The 21,221-nt window shown below is 46.0% G+C and overlaps 1 protein-coding gene across 4 annotated transcripts in view; it reads right to left on the minus strand.

Moving 5' to 3' along the window:
* Positions 1-21,221, minus strand: part of LOC147728937 (dual oxidase 1-like) — a 992,769-nt gene that overhangs the window by 20,049 nt on the left and 951,499 nt on the right. For all 4 annotated transcript variants that reach the window (XM_086959175.1, XM_086959177.1, XM_086959176.1 and 1 more), the window contains one exon: positions 15,179-15,307. In XM_086959175.1, coding sequence (XP_086815301.1) covers positions 15,179-15,307 — 129 coding nt within the window. The remainder of the gene's footprint in view (positions 1-15,178; positions 15,308-21,221) is intronic.

Below are 21,221 nucleotides of genomic sequence, written 5' to 3' on the forward strand. Positions count from 1 at the left end.
AGCCTTAGTGGCAACGGAAATCGATTTGCCATGGTTCGAACCATATAACCAATTCCTTTTTAAGGAATAAAACCCCTTTTAAAACCTCAAATACCACGGATTCTGTCTCTCCTTTTTTGACTGAGTTATTCTTATTGAACTTTACCGCATAAATTAAGTATAGGTAATTAATATTTACCACATAATTGGCGCCCGAATAGGGACCCCTCCCCCACCCCACGCGCCGGAGGTGCGTTGCAGGCCTAGCCCCCTGCCACAGCCGGACGGACAACTACGCGTACCCGCAGGATTTCCTGTATCTCCCTCAGGCCAACGGAGGTGACTGAGGCTGCGATCAACACCCAGACGAGGCGGTGAGGAGTGCGGAGGATCCCGACCAGAGCCTAGCTGAGAGAGAGCAAGATCCGAGGTATACGGAGGCCCACCAGGTTCCGAAGTTCCGAAGTATCTGCGTCACGAGTCGATTCCAGTCCAGTCCAGTGTCGAGTTTCCGAGGCCTTCTGTTCCGTGCTTCCCGGTGAGTACCGTTGCTGGGGACGCATCTAGACGTGCGCATTAATTTGTGCCGGTCAAGACGGGTTTGGGTACACAGACCCGGTATGCACTGCTGTTAGCGGTGTATCTGTACTGTTTAGCAGTATATCCGGTCTGCACTGTTTTAGCAGTGTATCTGTACTGTTTAGCAGTACATCCAGTATCATGCAGTTAGCTAGTTTTATTCTAATTATTATTGTTCGTTTTGAAAATGTTTTAATGTGGTTTTAAATGTCGTGGTATGAGTGATTGTTCGATCTTCATTATTGCGTTTATTGTATTAACTGTGTTCGAGTCCCAAGTAAATATCAAGTTTCAGGGTTCAAGATGCCACTGTTCTCCAAATTAAGACAGATAAAAACCAGAAAAGGGGTACTCGAGGAAGCCCTTCCCATTCCACCTAGGGACACTCCAGGGAACTTTATGTACCACAAACATGGCCTAGATGCCGTATTATATCTTGATTTATGGGTGGACTACACCAAGGATCTAGCAGAGAATCAGAGATGGCCCGCTGCTGGGACATGGGATGCAGATTGCATCGTGAGAGTAGAAGAAGCATTATGGAAAAAGAAAGCCAGACAGTCACAAAAAGATGCCATCGAATTATGGCGTAAAGAATCGCATAGACGCACAGAAAAAGCACTCAGAAAAGAAGAGAAAAGTAGAGAGGATTCAGATAAGGCCCGAGAAAATGTATTAGTTGAGGAAGGCATACGAGTAAAAACAGAACAAGTAGACAGACAACGAAATACTCTTATGAATGGTATGTATCCTCTTCTGACCGAGGGTTTACCTAAAGCCACTCCAGAAGTACCAAAAGATCTGCCACCTCCATTGCTCCCGACTAAATTACACCATAAGACCGCAAAGGACATTTTCCTTTCATCCTACTTAGACTATGTAGCTCCCGCATATACAGATTCACGTGTCCAGGCGCCACCCGCTGATGGCACTCCGCCCCGAAACAATCCGCACCCACTTCTACAGCAACAACCTCCTCCTGCCGATCAACACCTTCCGCCCGTTCTTCCACTTCTTCCTGCACCTATTCTCCCCACTTTACACCCAACGAATCCTTTTGGATCCGGCACCTCAGGAGGTGCGGCAGGAGGTGCGACAGGTTTTCAGACCCCACCACAAGCACATAGACTGACTTATAGGGATTTAGCACACCAACGTACACCTCAATCAGCCGATTATGACATATATAAAGAACGTCTCGCAGACTGTAGATATGATCCAGTACCCGGTAAAAAGAATGACGACAGAATGATGCTCGCATCAATACCATTACGACGAGTTACAAACTTTTTATTGACACTACCCGGAATGGTTGATCATCTAGACAGAATATATCATTTTGTTCAAACAGGGGAAGGCCCTGAAAGTATTGGTGAGGCCATGGCTTACCAAAAAGTTGACACTCAAGCCAAGATATTACGATTTTTTATAAACTGCCTAATAAGAGAACAAGATAGGCCGGGTGCAAACCCGGAAGAAATGAAAGCACTTAATAGATGGGGTCAGAATATAGCAGACGGGAACCATGATAAACAGAGTTGTATAGAAAACATGTACCAAAGGATCAGAAATGCAGTAATAAAAATACATGAAAGAAGGCAGCCAGAACCAGAAATAGATTCAGACAAAGTTGAATCCTCAGGGGAGGAGGAAACACCAGAAACGGCAACAGCACAAGTACAATTACCAGCTAGAGAAATGATAGCTTATGTAGGTAAAGGAAGATCCTTTAATAATTCAATGCGTCCAGTACGTCCAGAAAGTAAAAGAATTTTTCAGGCAGCCATGTCTAATCCGAGAACTCCTGAACACTTATTCCAGGCCACTGACAATAGACTTCGAGAACGAATGGGGTACCATGTACTCGATTCTATGGACGAACAAGAATTAGCCAGGTCAGCAGTACAATGGGCTGACAGTTCTGAAAAATATAGTGATGATGCGCTAGCACACACGTTTTTGAATATGTCACCAAGCGAACAGCGTTTAGCTGGTATGTATATGATACAACATCTACTCATATTGTATAGAAGCCAACATTCCGATCCAGGTCCCCTGCCTGATATATTAGTAGAACTACTCATGAATAAATGGAGAGGTCTAGGTACCGATCTAATTAAAGTAATTCTAGAACATCGGCACAGATATAGTGCCTTCCTGTGTCCACAGCCTGATTCAGCACACTCTATGGAAAGAAAAATGTATTACATAGACAGACAGAATCCCTTACGAGAAGTGCACCCAGTTAAGAATGATGATAATACTTTTAGACGCGTGTTTGTGTACACGCCCATAACTAAAATAGAATTATTGGAAATGAAAAAATTAGTGCCCAGCCATGATAAAGATCCAGCAGGTTTTCATCGTGAAATAAAAGACATGTTACTCATGGGTGATTATACTTATCCAGACATTATGAAAATATTGAAAGTATTATTGCCTGCCGGTATTTACGAGAAACTCAAAGAAAAAGAATGGGAGGTGGGAGACGCAAAGATTGATTGGGCTGCATTAGAAAATGAAGAAAATACCCGAGTCGCAGGCCTAGGACTTGAGGACAAAGTTAAAGCATTGCCAGGATTGTTAGTACAAGTACTGCCACGTTTATTATCTACGAAAAAGGAAGACTGGGATGCAATCTCAGCTTGCAAACAGAAACCTGATGAAGACACTAGTGATTTTTATTCCCGATTTGAAAAATGTTTTGGTATTAACAGCGGCCTGAAAGCAAGTAGCGAATCGTACCCACATCTGTTTGTAACCAAATTAGTCGAGAATTCCCTGCCCCAGGTTAAGAACAGAGTACTGAAAGTCGAGAGCACTTGGCAAGCTAATACCCCTTCACAAATGTTACAAATGTTACAGTACCACCAGAATAGAATCAGAGAGGAACAAGAACACGAACAAAGACGTATGAAAGACACGAAAATGAAAATGTTAGTTGCCCAGTCAGTTCCAGCTGACGGTCATAAAAAGGGGGCAACACAGCCAGGTAATTCGACGGCTCCTGTTAAAGGGACATGTAACTATTGCAAGCAGCCAGGTCATTATATAAACGATTGTGCAGTTCTGAAACACAATATCTCCACGGGTAAGACCAAGGAGAGACCGCGTCCACCTAGACAAGATCAGGCCCAACAACAAGTACCCCAGAATATACAGAACATACCGCCTATGCCAGCTTCACAACAGACCGTAGCAGTACCACAGCCACAGCCTATAGCCGCAACACAAAACACGACACAACAGATGTACCAGTATGCACAAAATGACTACCCCAATTATCAGCGATACACATGAAACAGCCTAGAGAGGGAGGTTGGCTTGCCTCTTATTGAGGTTCCTGTAGATCAAGAGGGTCCTTATGTACACAGTCAAGTATTAGGGAAAGACAGGAAGTTTTTAATTGATACAGGGGCAAGCAGGACGACCATCAGTCACGACGAGGTTCCAGGGGCACCCCTCTCAGGCTCACAGAATGTTTCCCTTGGATTTTCAGGAAAGCCTATTATTAACGAAGTATCGCAACCTCTTCCTCTTGCAGTTGGTCCTTTGACACGGACTACAGATTTATTGCTTACAAAATCATGCCCAGAAAACTTGTTAGGTATAAAAACACTGAAAGCTCTAGGAGCTATATTATGCTGTTCTCCGGAAGGAGTACGATTATTCTTGCGCGACTTTAAAGGTCACTATGTATTGAGAGATATGGATCCCAGATTACAGAATGTCCCTGCACATTTATGGGCACAAGGCCCCACTGATGTAGGTTGTATGCACATCACACCATATCGAGTCACACTCAAAGCAGGAGTGGTATTACCCCGAATGCGACAATACAAGTTACCCCCAGATGCTGTAGTGGCTTTACTGCAAATCATTGACGAGCTCATTGCACAAGGAGTGGTTGTGGAAACCGACTCCAATGTATGTAATTCTCCTATCATTCCAATTCTTAAACGTACTGATCCAAATGCACCACCAGTTTATCGATTAGTTATTGATCTGCGCGAATTGAATAAATGCATTGTACCACAATATCCCGTGGTTTCAGATATCTCTTCATTATTGACAGCTATTGATTCAGAAGCAACGTTCTTTACTGTAATTGACCTCAAGAACGCCTTCTTTAGCGTCCCAATCGATCCGGAAAGCCAATACTTGTTCGGATTCTGTTTAAATGGACGAAGTTTCAAATTTGCACGCGCACCTCAAGGATTCACAGAAAGCCCCAGCATCTATAGCCAAGCACTGAAAAGACAACTTGACAGTATCCACATGCCTGTTAACACTGCCCTGCTTCAGTATGTCGATGATCTGCTGATCACCGCCCGAAGCGAACCCGAATGTGAAAAAGCATCACTGACGGTTTTACATTTCCTGGCCGACAAGGGGCACAAGGTGTCCCCTTCGAAGCTACAATTCTGTGTTCAGCAAGTTGTTTACCTTGGGCACTTGCTGTCCAAAGGGGGGAGACAGCTCACACCTGATCGCATCCAGTTAATTGTAAATATGTCACGACCCAAGACACAAAAGGAGGTATGGGCCTTCATAGGCCTCACTTCTCACTGCAGACAATGGATTCCACAATATGCATTTCTAGCAAAGCCACTCATTCAGTTGACAACCCAGGAGGCAGCGTCTTCGACTGTCCTCCCTTGGACTCAGGAACATACACAAGCTTTTGAAGACTTAAAGAAAGCCTTATGTCAAGCACCTGTTTTTGCAACACCATGTTACAATAAGCCTTTTACACTTTTTGTTACTGAACGCGAAGGTACTGCCTTGTCAGTACTCACACAGGAACAAGCAGGTTCACACAAACCGTGTGCTTACTTTTCTAGCACATTAGATCCAGTAGCCCAGGCTCTGCCTGCGTGCTTGAAATCAGTTGCAGCGACAGCTCTAGCAATCAGACAAAGTGATTCTATAGTATTAGGACATCAATTGACCGTGCAAGTTCCACATTCCGTGGAAGTTCTTTTAAATCGAACACAGACCCAGCACTTGACTATAGCACGACTGACAGGTTATGAATTGACATTGTTTCAACCACACATAGAAATCAGACGCTGTAGTACATTAAATCCTGCTACCTTCTTGCCATTAAGTGGAACAGACCCATTGGCACATGATTGTATTGAAGTCATTACTATTACGACGAAACCCAGACAAGACTTGACAGACATTCCATTACCAGATCCAGACCTGACACTTTATGTGGATGGTTCATGCATGAGAACAAGTACAGGTGAATTAGTGGCCGCTTACGCAGTCACGACAGACACCGAAGTCATTGAAACAAATTGTATTGACACCCTGTCAGCTCAAGCAGCAGAGCTCATCGCTCTGACACAAGCCTGTATTCAAGCCAAAAACAAGAAAGTCAACATATACACAGATTCACGTTATGCATTCGGAGTCGTTCACGACTTCGGAGTCCTCTGGCGAGAGAGAGGTTACTTAACCTCTCACGGTGCCAACATCCAACACGGTCCCCTCATTCAAGCTCTGTTAGATGCAATACATCTGCCTACTGCGATATCTATCATGAAGTGTAAGGCGCATACAAAAGTCACCGACACCATCTCCCAGGGTAACGACCTGGCAGACCGAACAGCTAAGCAAACTGCCCAGAATCGAACTCATGTAACTGACTTGACAAAGACAATAGTTCCGACACCGACACACTGCATGACAGTTAGGGATCCCGCACATGATGTAATTGACATACAGACACATGCTACACCAGAAGAAATCAAGAAATGGACTGAACTAGGAGGGATCCAAACAGATCAGGGATGGATGACGAAGGGAAAATCTACATGGTTTCTCCCCGACTCTATGGTTCAAGTCATCATTAACACGATACATAGTCCCGCACATCTAGGAGAAAAAGCTATGCTAGACAGTATTCAACACATCTGGTTCAACAAACACTTACGAGCAGCAGCTAAACAGAAAGTGCGTACTTGCATGATTTGTTGTCAGTTCAATCCAGGTAAAAGCATTCCTGTAGAGCCAGGTGGATTTCAACCTCCCGATCATCCTTTTGAAGTCCTCCAGATGGATTATATCCAGATGGAACGTTGTCGAGGATTCAAATATGTCCTCGTAGTTGTATGTGCACTTTCCCGATGGACAGAAGCATATCCAGTCCCAGATTACACTGCTCCGACCACTGCCAAGCAGCTGGTTCGTGAATTCTTCCCACGGTACGGCTTGCCCCATATCGTATACTCAGATAACGGCCAGCCTTTCTCATCCGAGCTTGTAAAACACATTACACTCCTGTTAGGTTATCAGTGGAAATTCCACTGTGTCCGGCATCCCGAGGCAGCAGGTCTCGTGGAGCGTCATAATCAGACTCTGAAAATCCGACTTTCAAAAATCTGCAGAGAGAAAGGCGTTGACTGGATAGTAGCTTTGCCAGTTGCGCTCTTCTACATGAGAATGATAGCACATTCTCGATCAGGGCTATCCCCGTATGAGGTGGTCTTCGGTAGGCCACCAAATATGTGGGGGACGCCTATACCTCGTAAAATAACGGATGTTGATTGTAATATGCTGACAGATTACCTTGCCTCCTTGATGTCTGCACTACAATCTTGTCGTTCACAGGTAGCTGCAGCCTTTCCCGACAACACCGACGTGAAGCCCCATGAAGTGGTTCCTGGAAACTATGTTTTTATAAGAAACTTCGACCGACGGAGCCCGCTGGAGCCCCGCTGGCAAACGCCGAAATTGGTACTTCTGACGACGAGGACGGCTGTGAAGGATGAGGGCCGGAAAGGGTGGCTGCACTCGAGCCACATAAAGAAATTTCATGGACTACCTTCTGACTTAAATTCTCAGCCCTGCCCTCCTCCACAGACTGACTCAAAACTCCCCCTGGTTGAGAAAACCGCTTCCCAAGAATATAAGCTAAAATTAAGGTCTAGCAAGTCAGACAGTTTAATTGTTTAAGTCCTCCCCTAGGTGAATCGGTTAACTTAGTTTCTGACATGTATCCCCTAGACCGAAATAGAGAGAGAGATAGACAGAAACAGCTCAAGAAAGATGAATATTGTAAATCACTTCGTAGTCACTGTATAGTGACACTATTGATTATGTTTTTTCTAAGTTTATTGATTATTGCTGCAAGTATCCTACTGCACATTTATTACCCTATTTTCAAGCGTGCACATTCTGCTTTCAACATCACTGCCGAACATTCTTTTAGTGAATTACCCCCGCATGAGTTGTCCTACAGACTTGCGCTGCGCAACAACACCTTCATTAGTATGTTACATCACTCTCATCAGACCAGCAACGCTACAAATTGTTGGATATGTGGCCGACTCCCTCCCTACCAGAAATACAAGGGAGTTCTGCCTCTATTCCCGTATCCGTTCACACATAATGGTTCCTGTGGCGCATGGTTTAGTTTGATTAATTCTTTAGATTCAAATACAGTAGTTTACAAGGGCAACTGGGTATGGGGAAACCTGAATACAGTTCTGCATAAAGTATGTTTCCCTGACAAGGAGGGACTCCCCAAAAGGACAGGGACTGACCTAGAAAATGAAGTATATGGATTAGGTAACTTTACACTTAACCTCATGATTCTGAATGTTGAATCCGAATCCGAGCCAGTCTTGCCCGCTATGTCAGTATTACCAGTCAAGGGTGAACTATGTGTTAGAAAGAATGGTTCAGTACACCTGGGTCATAGTAAATGTACTACTGTGATCGAATTCAGTGATAAGGGCAAGTCTGCGTTTAAAGCTTCACGACATTCCTACTTCATTTGTGGTCATACCGCATATATACGTTTACCTCTAGATTGGGATGGTACCTGTTACATTGCATTCCTTCTGCCACCTGTTTTCCCAGCTCCTCCTGATTATCATAGGAATAATCATCTAGTACACAATAGACCCCAGAGAGATCTCCCGATTGTCGACTATACTGAAACGGCATGGGAGCAATACACAGACTTCAATAAAGGTTTCTTTCCCTACTTAGGTGCTGTCTTTAATAGTAAACTGATACGCAAGTTAACTAGAACCCTCGAAGCAGTAGTGAATGAGACTACTTCCGCCCTAGGTAACTTAACAGAGGAGCAGTCTGCGATGCGGATTGTAGTTCTTCAAAATCGTCTCGTTCTTGACGTCATCCTGGCCGATAGGGGCGGAGCCTGTAGAGTCATCGGATCGAGTTGCTGTGTTTTCATTCCAGAAAACGTGCCATCAGTATATAGAGCCATTACTCGTCTTCATAAAATTGCAAGTCAGATACACCAGAATCCAGGCACCTGGACTTGGTCCGGTTGGTTCTGGACTACGTTGTCAGCCTGGGGATGGAAGATCCTATCCTTCCTAGGTATTGCCCTTCTCATCGTATTCAGTTGTTGCCTATGTTTACAATGTGGGCCGGCGATTTGCGGCTTGTGCGCCACATCATGTATTCCCCATTCAAATTCTCATTCTAAACGTCATAAGAAGAAAGAAGAGCAAATGATACTACGTGAGCAGATTGACAGACTTATGAGTATCGATATATCATGAAGGGTCCTTAGGGAACAAGGAGGGAATGAGGAAATATAAATTTTATGGTCAGAAATGTTCCCTAACGTGTACCCCACCGTCTCCATGTACGAGCTTAAAGTGCATGTAACTTCCCTCCTGTATCAGCTATGAAGACGCAAATACATTTGCGTCCAACGTTAACATGTCCTCTTTCAGATCCACCATGAATGGGTCAGATATTCCGTTCCTAAGTGTGCCTTGCCAACGTCTTTTCATGGTGCACATTTCACGTTTTCCCTGGCTCAGGCGAGTTAGGCCCTGATTCCTGTCATCGAGTTCTTTCCTGCTTTCTGCCTCTGAATGCTCCAGCTTGGATGAGCATCTGTATCCATGACCTTTGTCTCACTCCTTGCGCGGCTAACGGTGCCTGGCTCAGCCTGTTGCCTGCCAAAACGGTATTTTGCTTTCGAGTTATCTGCTCCGCTCCTCGAAAATACATTCCTGTCTGGTAGTTTAGGAAAACATCCTTCCAGCTGCAGAGCAAAGGGCCCGGCCTCACTGTCTCCATGCAAGTAATTCATAGCTCCTGTTACCATGGTAGGCCCATGCCCCCTCGCATCTCATGCAGACACGTAGACGCATATGCACGCACTAGCAGTCAGTATAGAATAGCCTTTTGCCCGAGAGACCTTTTCCATTCAGATAATACAGTTCCCTAAACACAAGATATTAGATACGATTTGGGATTAGGTTGTTCTGACACCCCAGACTTCTGTCTCCTCATGTAAGGCTAAATGTCAAGTCCCCTTCACCCTCCAGTCCCACGTCAATCACACGTCATACTGCTGCGCGCGCATCTCTGCCATATATTTCTGCTGACACTGTAGGATTCTCTTGTGGATCCACCCACCTGTGACATCACATAATGACGTTTCTAGTACCTGCCCTCATGCACGCCTATTGTAACGCCTTTTTTCATTACGCATGTGTATTCTTATCTCTCCTCTCAGCTGTTACGCCTCCTGCATCTGTCTTTACTGTAATGCATTGACTATATATACGATAAATTGTCAATAAAGTGTTGTCTATCCTTTCCCGAGCCTTAGTGGCAACGGAAATCGATTTGCCATGGTTCGAACCATATAACCAATTCCTTTTTAAGGAATAAAACCCCTTTTAAAACCTCAAATACCACGGGTTCTGTCTCTCCTTTTTTGACTGAGTTATTCTTATTGAACTTTACCGCATAAATTAAGTATAGGTAATTAATATTTACCACAGCAGGGTGACAGGATGGTCCTTTTCCACCTGGTAGATACTGTCCCATCTCTTTGTTTTCCTTCCATCAGTTCTTTGAGTCAGCCTCGCTGACCCCATCAGAGGTGACGGTATATTACTCATGTCTTGAAATGGCGATGACTGACATGACATGTTGTCCTTTGGTTCTATTGTGCGTTCGGGTGATAGATGCCATGGACGCGGTCGGGACCATGATTTTGATGACCCGAATGATCGGACGGACATGTTTTCCGACTCGGAGGAGTCGTTCGCCGATTCCCTTTGAAAACGTTCCTTTGAGGGCGTCGTGACTGGTAAGTTTATTGAGTTGGTAGTCTGGGATGACATGCTCCTGGAGTCGGAGCTATCTACGGAACATTTCTTTGGGTACGTCTCTTTATGTGTCTTCTGTGTTGTTGCGGTGGAGAGATTGTTTTCTAACCACACGTTTACTTCTTTAGTTTGATCCTGGAACATTTGGTCTTTACCCTTTTCACGGGACATCAATTGTCCCTTCTCCGTTTTCTCATTGTCCCAACTATCTTGAGTGCACATGCCCCTCCCTTTTCGGTGTCTGAGTGACTCACCACTCCTCATATGGTTAGTTTCTTCTTTTTGCTTGTTGGGTGCGCTGACGTCCGTACCATTGGGGTGATGTGTCTCACTGCTTGATGCTTCCTCGAACTCATCTACAGACTTTGGTGCATAGTGGGAGGATGCAAGGGGATGTTCGTGTGCCGATTTCCGGCGTTGACAGGATTGGTCCCGTCTTCTGTAGTTTGTCTTTCTTGCCCTCTTATTGAGCAGGCTGCCATCTTGTCCATTGGTGTGATCTGTCCCACTTGACGCTTTATCTGCTTCATAACCATTTTCACCATCGGTTGACTGACTCCTTGAGGTTGAGTAACTCCGTGAGGTTGTATCAGTATCACTATCTGTTGACTGACTCCTTAAGGTTGAATAACTCCGTGAGGTTGTATCAGTGGAGGTTGAGTGACTCCGTGAGGTTGTATCAGTATCACCATCTGTTGACTGACTCCTTGAGGTTGAATAACTCTGTGAGGTTGTATCAGTCCCGCTATCGCAGTCCTGACTCATCCTGGTCTTTTGTGATGTTGACTTGGAGTATTCCATGACGCTTTGTCTCTTGTTTCGTCTTGGCTCTGGTCAGCCTTCACCCTCCCTCCTTTCGGTTTTGTTTGTTTCTTGGGCCTTGCCCCCAGACATGAGGGGTGCCTCTTTCTAGACCTCCTTGTGTCTTGCATTTGAGTGCACGTCTGTTGATAAGTCTCTTGCTTTGACCCGCACTCCAACCTCGGCCCCTCTGATGATTCTCTTTCGAGACCACTGCCCCTGAAGAATCTTGCGCTTCGTGTCTGCGCTTGAACAGCCTTCGATTATCCGGAGCCGAACTGCTTCTTCATTCGTAAATATATTGAAGTAGCAGCAAGGTACCACACTTTGCAACCGGGTGATGAATTTTGGCAGTGGTTCTCCTGGTTCCTGCTGTGCTTTGGTGAATGCGATTCGAGCATGATCTACGTCCGCCTGTGCATGGAAATGGGCACGTAGCTTCTCTTGGAGTCTTTCATAGGTCTCTGTGTCCTTTTCAGGAAATGTTCTAATCAAACGTTGGCCCTCACGACCTACTAGCTGGAGGAGTAGTAGCAGAAATTTTCTATCTCTTCGCTCCCCAATAGCTTCAAGAAAATCGCCTAGTGATTCCAGCCACCGGTTCCATTTGAGACCCAAAGTCCGAGTGTCAGTCTGTGTCACTGGGAGCGGCACTTCAATGCAGGGATTAGACCGTTGAGGTGCTTTTCCCGCTGCCATGAGGGAGAAGATTCTGATCTGCTACGGTCACAGGGCTGTTCACTCTGCTCCCGTTACCTTTAACTCTTTGTCTTCATGTGGTGCCAAACGTTTACTTTGGCGCTTGTCTATGACATTCGATGGTGCTTATTTCATCAGGCTAATGCGTATTCTTTCACGGCGCCTGCCACGGCATGTTCGCTTGTGTGTATCAATGTTTGCTCCTTCTCTTTTGCCAATATCTGTTCATTTAGGTTTGCCAAGACTGGTTCCTTATTGTTCATTTGTAGGTATCAATGCTTGTTTCATTTCTATTACTAATGCTTGTTTTCTCTTTACCTTTGTTCGGGATTATTTATTGTGAATCCTTGCACTTGCTTGTGCTTGTTGTGCTGTTGTGGTTTTACTTATTGCTTTTATCTGTCTCTCGCATTTACCAATGCTTGTTGGATTGCTGCCACATTGAGCTTGTCAATGTTTGTTCGTTTCCATTCACCAGTGCTTGTTTCCTTCAAGACTTGCGGTTGCTCGTGTTTGTTCGTACGTGAAATTTGCATTTGCTTGTGTGTGTTTCTTACTGCACCTCTTGCATGTGCTCGGGCTTGTTCGACGTCTGGCTCTAGTGTTCATTCGTGCTTGTTTTCTTGTTGCACCTCTCGCATTTGCTTGTGCTTATTTGCATTCACTTGTTACTTCTATCTACCTCTTGCACTTGTCTGTGCTTGTTTTCTTGTATCTTTCATGCATTTGCATGTGCTTATCTATCTTGCATTTACCAATGCTTGTTTTGTTACAGTTGTCAGTGCTTGTTCTCTGTGATTGCCAATGCTTGTTTTATTGTCTTTGTCAATGCTCATTTCCCAACTTCAGTTTGCCTGACTTAAAGATGGCCGCTTGGGCATTTAATAGGGGTGTCTCTACAGGCTGCCTGACTCTAAAATGGCCGCCGGTCATTGAAGTCTCGGTTCACACGAGACTTCCTCACAGTCCATTCACCCGGATCACTTCAAGCAGAACTCACCGGCATCTGGTCTCGGGGGCAGCACTTTCCAGGTCTCCACACCTTTTCCCATCTGCCACGTTCAGGTAAGGTTGGGGTGGGCTCCCACCTTGCTTTTCTGGGTCCCACGCTCCCTCGGCGACACCTTGCCAAATCTCACGCATCGGGGGTGAGATCCCGATGTTGTGAAGCGTTCGCACTCAGTCTTTCGGGCGCGTGATAGCGCTGGTCAGTGGGGCCTTCCTGGGGGCACCAAGCAATATCAGGGGGCACTCTTTCGTGGCTTGTGGGGCAGGCAGAGTCGGGGTGGGCTCCCGACCTCTGCTCTTCTAAGTGCATGCTGACATGCACGCATCAGGCGTGAGTCGCGTTTTGGCGCGATCAGGCGCTTCACTGCTCAAGCGCCCCGGCGCTTGTTGCTTCGACTCCTCTTGGGCTCCACGCAGTCTCCTGACTGGGGAATGGGGTCACCTGCTGCTGGCCTCTCGATTCAGGCGGCAGCCTCACTCTTTGCAGCAGCACTTATCCTTTTCTGGTGCTGCTTGGGACAGGACGCTCCTGCAGGGTTCAGTGGGTGGTGGACACAGCGATCCCATCCTCGTCGCCAGTTGTAGCATCCTGCTACAAATAATCACAGACTATGGTTGTAGTTTACTGGAGCTTTATTTCATGTTTCCTGCTCGGTCCTTGTCCCTACTCTAACTGCCCTGGTTCCTGTCACTGGCTCCTCCCGTTCCTGCTCCTCCCTCTGAACTCCACCCCCCAGCCACTAGACTGCCTCACACAATCCTACACTTTGTATTGTGATGATTGTTTTCATTGGTTGGTCATGGATGCTGCGGAGGGGTTGGCCTCACCCCATGCCAGTAATGTTATAGTTATCAACCTAGAAATTCGCTGAAAAAAAACCAATGGTGACAGTGATGTTATAGTAAGTAGGGTAATAGAATCTTAAATTACGTTTAAAAAGCCTGTGAAATTTGCTGAAAGAACAAAGGTCAAAGTGACATTATAGTTAGGTCTGGTATTACCATTTTACTTGATGACAAAACAAAATTTAGCAATTCACTTAAAAAAACATAGGTTATAGTGATGTTATAGTTAGGTGAAAATGTCACTTAAAACATACCATTTAAAACACAAAGGAACTTTGAAAGTTATCTGAGTAAACTAGAACTTGCACTCCCACCATGCATTGCTTATGATCCACATGTTATTCCTCATTCAACCCCCAACATTACATTATGCAGTAAATGGAGTGATAATATCCTCTGTTTGATAATACAGTGCACAGTATTTCCAACTCATTTTTCATGTCAAACATGATGAGGCCCTTTGTGTCTTAGCTGTGCACGGTGCACATTAAGGCTTGGCAGAGGTCAAAGTCTGGCAGAGTCTTAATAAATCCACATTGCAAACCATGTTTATTCCACTGAGATGTGCTGAATCTAAATCACAGTAAACTTGCCTTACTTTAGCATTTAGCCTCAGGTATTTGCTAGTAATGCAAATTAAGATCATGGTTAGCAGTATCTTCTTATCCCCTGATTAGTGCTTGATCTTCGAGGAGAGGTTATAACTTTGTTCATTTATTTGAAAGACAATAGTGTGCTATTGTCACCCTTAAAGTGGTTCTATGGAGACAGGGACAGCTCAAGAATAATGGTCCCAGCAGGCGAGGAACTCTCAAAGACCCTGGATGTAAACACTGCGGAGCGCAAGTTGATGTGAGCCCAAATAGCCAGAAGGAGCATTGATGTCTAAATATCCACAGGTGATTCCTAGGAGAGTGTAGGTCCTTGCAGGGAATGAGTAGTCCAGATGTAGATTAAAAACGTTAATAGAAAATAGTAAATACAAGACTTCAGATCTACTTTTATGGCAGTGAATTAGGTGGAATCCACAAATATAGGGTAGAATGTTGAGGTTCAAGGAATCGGCTCCTTGCTGCTTATTAATGATCTAGACCAAGAGAATTTATTTCAGAGGAATCAAACCTGATGTCAAAATGTCCACTCACCTCGGGGTGAACCTCCTGCAGCGAGTTGAAGAACGGGACAAACGGCGGCCTCCCGAAGTGCGTGATGGCGCGGAGGCCCGTAAACAAGCTCTTGTTCAGCACCTTTTGGAAGTGACGTTCACAGATATACTGAAAGAGAAAAAGGTAACGCCAGCATGGGCTATGAGGAACTGAGGCTGTAGCAAGCCAATGCCATCCTAGGGTACTTATTCTTAGCAAACAAGGAATCTGGAAATTATTCTGTCAATCAATCGTATATCGCCCCTGAACTAATGGCCAATCACCCCTACATTTTAGCAATTGCTGTAACGAAGAATCACCATAGAGCTTTTAAAAGACCAAACTTTTCCTAATGCATGTTATATATTGACCTAGTTTACCCATGCTCTCAATACTTGCAGCCCAACCGGAAATACCAGAATCGCTAACCCAAAAATATCACAAACCCATATTGCGAGCTTTTTAGAAGCACTACCATATAGTTAGATCCCAACAATTTCTTATATGTAATTGCCCCTGTGGTAATTTATCATTCACTCACTGTGGAAAACAAGACCGAAATAAGGGGCATATTAGCAAAGGTCCTGCGATCATTATCGCTTAGTGCTTTTAGCGCAAGGATAATTATTGCAGGCTAACGCTGGATTCTATCGCGAAGATAGCGTGCTATCAGCAATGCTTATCTCCCAAGCGACAGGAATCCATGCGTTAGATGGAAAACAGTGTGATTATCGCTGGAAATCCAGCGATAATCACACTGCAACCAGCGAAACCTTGCAGATAGGGCAGGGTTATCTTAGCCATGTAATCCACCTCCCTGACGCCCACCACAATGTAAAAATACAGGATGCGCCCGCCAGTGTGGCGCACGCATCCTAATTCGTATAGCAGGACCGCTGCACCTATGGCAGGCGGTCCCTTTTGCAGCTGCAATCGTAATCGGCCCCTTAGTCCTCTATTGAGGCTTTAAAGCACTTTACAACTTTGCAAAGAATAAATATGAATGTGTGGTATATATGTTGGTTGTTTTCAATGGGCATATATTTTTCAGAGCTAAGGTACTAAGGGCCAGAAGTAGGTAATCACATATTGCCGATTCCTAAATACCAAATTTTCGGTATTTAGGAATCGGTAAATGTGATGTAGCTAATGATTCAGTAAATATTACTGAATCTGTAATATTGGGTATTTACCGATTCGGTACTTACCGATTTACTGATTCATTCGTATGGGCCTGAAGGCCTGAAGGCCCATGGGAATGAATAGGATTTGCCGATTCAGTAAATACCGAATCGGTAATAAGGGGAAGACTTACAAGGGTGGCCGGGTGTCACATTGACAACCTGTTGCACCCCCTCAATAGTGCATGAGTGTATATGTGGCACACATACATGCCCCTGTTAAAAAAGCCTAAAATTGCTTTTTCAACGGTTTTCGATATTTACCACCAACTTGCAGTTGGTGGTAAATAACGAATCCTTAAATGAGGAATGCACTCACTTGAGTGTTCCCTACATTAGAGATTTGGTAAATTACAGAATCGGTATCTTAAGGATTCAGTAATTTACTGATTCCTTAAATTACTGATTAAGTAATTTACCGAATCCTTCAATTTGGCCTCCTACATCTGAAAAGCCTAATGCCGGTCGGTAACGGACGAAATTCAGTAATTTCGGTCGTTACTGACCGGTATTATGCTACCTTCATCTGGCCCTTAATGAGCTAAGTATTTTACTCAATATTTTGAACGGAACAGTAGACTCAATGATAAGTATTACACTGCATTTAATGTAATTGTACAAGTTATGAAACAAGCGAATAAAAATAATTTTTTAAAAAGTATTTTACTCAAACATTTAAAAACTTAAGGCAGAACATTGCACTGTAGATGACTATGAAAGTGGGGAAACTGCAATAACTATCTATAAATATTTAGCGGAGTTTGCATTTTACACGGACGGTGCCCGACTGCAACTGCTTACTGACAAAGCAGCCCTAAACAGTCAGGGCCTGATTCCTTAAATACAAAAAAAGGCCAGAACTATTGCAAAATCCTTGATGCTTATTTATATAAACACTGTGTGTGATAATATTCACTTGATTGATCCTACATCGTGCTCGTGCTGTCCAAACAATCTGGTACACATGATTAAAACAAGCAAGGAATACAAGAATAGGTGGAGCATTACAGACACATTACCATGACCCAAATACAGCCGTAAACAGCAGGTAAGGATGGTGTAGCTGGTTTCCAGTTGCAGTATTATTGATGGCTCCCCAGATGCGCAAAGAGCTTTTGCACCCGCTCTGCGTGCCCCCAGGGCAGAAGGGGATGCAGATACTTGTGCGTACTCTTCTATACTACCAAAAGCACTGGTGCACCTAAAGCACCAGCGTTATCAACAGAGTGTGTTCCCTCATTTGCATAGGGGCGTGCTCTATGCAAATGAGGACATTCCTTTGACTCTGCCCCCACGCCATATTATTTAATATAATCATCTGATTATGTTAAGAAGAAGCTAAAATGACAAACAAAGATGAGTGCTCTCATGCACATTTACAAACCCTGCATTTACCACTTACCATGCCATATAAACACGAGAGGTGTGTGTGTTACATTATCATGGATATTAACTATACGTCAGTTTATTGAAGAAGGCCGATGATGACAATCACTTTGGAGAATTGGGCCCCATCCAGGGGCTCTTGTTTGGATTTAGATACGTTTTGAGCTGATAGTGCAGCATAATAGATGGGCTCACAGTTTGAAAACTATATGCCTCTTGCACGTTGTGGCTTCAGGACATCACCCGGTGTGATGTCTAGATGCGGGTATCACTGCCAACACCTGTTGGGGTCCAGGCCTGAAGACGACTTGTGTTAATCACATGCAGGGCTGGCTGTAAGACTGGTGGCCCCTGAGGCCTAGACTTTGATGAACAACAGTCTGCATGCACCGATTCCTGCTGCAGGCTGGGGTTGCAGGCAGCTGGCTCCCAGAAAAATCCACACAGAAAAGTTACAGGAAGAAATTCAAATGCTGCTGCAAAAGTCTAATTTATTCTCTGCTACTACTTCGACAGAAAGGGAGGGAGAGTAGATAGCGGGAAGTTAAGGGACAAGGCAAGGGTGAATACAATTTTACGACAGGAGCTAGGAAAAGATCAAAAAGGAACTTTGGAAGGAGAAGAAAGAGAGCAAGTGAGGGAAAGAGGAAAAAGACTACTTACCCAACAGGCTTGTCCTCCGGTTCGTCCAGTGGGTGTGGGAGATGGATTTTTTCCATGCGCTGCTTCGCTGCTGAAATACTCTGAACAGACACCTGAGGCGCAGAAATGTGTGCAGTGTATCTCTTTACAGCACATGACCCGGTCTCACAGAGCCAGGAGTTGATTCTCATGACTCTATGACATCAGGGCTCTCACGAATTGCAAGCAGTCTTGCAAAGACTGAAACGCCTCCCTTCCCCAACTCGTCACAGGGTTGGGTGGGGTCAGTTATGTTTGCTGACAACTTGGCAAAGGAGGAGTTGTGGGAGGCAGCTTAAAACAAATGAAAAGCGGGGAGGAGCTACGCGGGCATCCAAGATGGTCGCGTGAGCAGAGAGCTCCCGAGACCCGCGCCGTCCTCCTTTATCTATCCTTTACCTATCCTGGTCATTTTGACGGGCTTTTGCAGCACTATCATCGCTGATGCTACTGATCCTTTTCCGGTCGAAATCGGACCTTGGGGACCATTTTTCTGCAACCTGGAACTTTCTGGCCTGCCCGCTGGCGCGACCGGGGACTCGGCTGCCCACTGTGGCCGACATGTAATTGAACAACAACGGCTGCCTGGCATCTGGCCCGCCGGAGGTGTATTGCTTTCACTTTCGGTTTCCTTCCCTTTGTTCCTGTCTCCTCCTACTCTGCCTCGCCTGCTGCCCTCTCGATCTGAACGATCCTCCGTTGGACTGGCAAGGAGGCCGCTACACCTCTGCTTCACTGGCGCATCGGAGTTTCGAGACTTTTCTACCTGTTCGTCACCTCCTTTGGCTAGCCGCCCAACTCTGGAGGCGAGATGGCGACGAAAGTGGAGGCCGAAAGACGCCGGAAAGCTGCGACCCGGGGGGGGATCGATCCAAACGAACATGATCGAACGCTATACCCAGCCGAGAGGCTCCCCCGGGGCCGTGTGCATGGGTGCTGAAGGACTTCAAACGGACACATCGTCCACGTCGGAAGTATCGCTCCAAGACCTAATGGCTGCCATCACTGGACTCAAGGCCGACATGGGCCAACAGTTTGAGGCCGTGGTGACCAAAATTGACACGGTGGCGGTGGATGTGACTCTGATCCGAGCCGACCTGGCCAAAACGAATGAGCGGGTGAAGGCACTGGATCTTAAAACGTCGAGCCTGGTGACCGACATGGCTGAGGCGCAGTCCGAAATTGGCAATCTGCGTGCATCGCACGACTTGCTGCTCAAGCGGATGGAGGACTACGATAACAGGGCCAGGCGGAACAACATACGCCTTGTCGGAGTTCCGGAAGGCGATGGTTCGGTAGCGACCGATCTGCTGGTCGAGGAACTGATGGTCGCCCACCTGGCCCCGGCAGGGCTTAGTAAGTTTTTTGCCGTTGAGCGCGCCTATCGTTTCCCCGGAGGTCAAGCGAAGCTGGGGAATCCGCCGAGGCCTATCATTGCCAAGCTTTTTCATTACCGGGACAGGGATGCTATCCTCCAGGCCGCCCGTAAGCATGGTCCCCTGAAGTATGACAATAACTCTGTCTCCATATATCCCGACTTCACTCCTCAAGTGCAGCGGCAAAGATCTGGTTTCCTCGGAGTGAAGCGTCGCCTAAGGGACCGGGGACTGAAATACGCCATGCTGTTTCCGGCCCGGCTCCGGATTGAATATCGGGAACGTGCCTATTTCTTTGATCAACCTGAACGTGCTGCCGACTGGTTGGACTCGTTGCCGGCAGATGACTTTGGGAGCGGAGGCCCTGGTGGTGCGGAGGGTGGTGCAGAGGCCCAGGAGTAACAGATGCCCTGGAGGCTCCGATTGAGACTATGCAACGTACTGTACATATTGACTTATTCTCTGATGACTCTGCCCGTGGCGGTGCGGTAACGGGTGATTTCTCCCTTCCTCCTCGGGGGGTTCTTTGTGTAGAAGTATGGGGCGACAGGCACACTGCAGTTGGGGGTGGCTTTTTAGTCAGCAGGGGTGCAGGGAGGGGGGTGTTGTAACGGGTTTGGGTTCTGGGGTCGGTGTTTGGGGACTGGTTTGTGTTTCGTTTCATTTGTTCTGTTCTCTGTTTCATGGTATTTCATATCTTGCAATGATTGTTCATAGTGGGTCCTGCTGGGGGGTGGGTGTGGAATGTTTCTGCCATAATGGGGGGGGGTGAACTGCGGATTCTTTCCTGGAACGTGAATGGTCTGGGTGATAGAATTAAGCGGGGCATTGTACTGCAATTTTTGAGGCGCCACGCCCCTGATGTTGTGTTCCTTCAAGAGACCCACTTGATTGGTAACGCTTGCAAGGCATTAGACCGCCGGGGTTATCGACTGGTTGCACATGCGGGTTTCACTTCGGGTTCCCGGGGTGTGGGTATTATGGTAAAGTCTTCCCTTGCACTTGCTATTGATGATGTTATCCTTGATGAGCGTGGGCGGTATGCTGCTGTTTCGGGGAGGTGGGAGGGTAAACAGGTCGTGTTTGTTGTTGTCTATATCCCCCCGGGACTGCAGGCTGCCACTCATGCTGATTTAGGTAGGACTCTTCTTGGGCTGCCAGACGGCCTGTAGGTCCTGGGCGGGGACTTCAATTCTGTCATGTCCGGCGACTGCGACCGACTACCCCCTAGAGTATTACCACAGTCCCAGATGTGGCTCAGTGAAATGGCTGACACTTTTGGCTTAGTAGATGTCTGGCGCTCACTACATCCCACGCTCCAACAATACACTTTTCATTCTGGCGCGCACGGCAGCCTCTCCCGTATTGACTATTTTTTTATGTTAGCCTCCACTTTGTCCACTGTTCGTGAGATTCGGC

The sequence above is a fragment of the Lissotriton vulgaris genome, chromosome 2_2 (assembly GCF_964263255.1).
Source record: "Lissotriton vulgaris chromosome 2_2, aLisVul1.2, whole genome shotgun sequence".
In the NCBI taxonomy this organism is placed as follows: Eukaryota; Metazoa; Chordata; class Amphibia; order Caudata; family Salamandridae; genus Lissotriton; species Lissotriton vulgaris.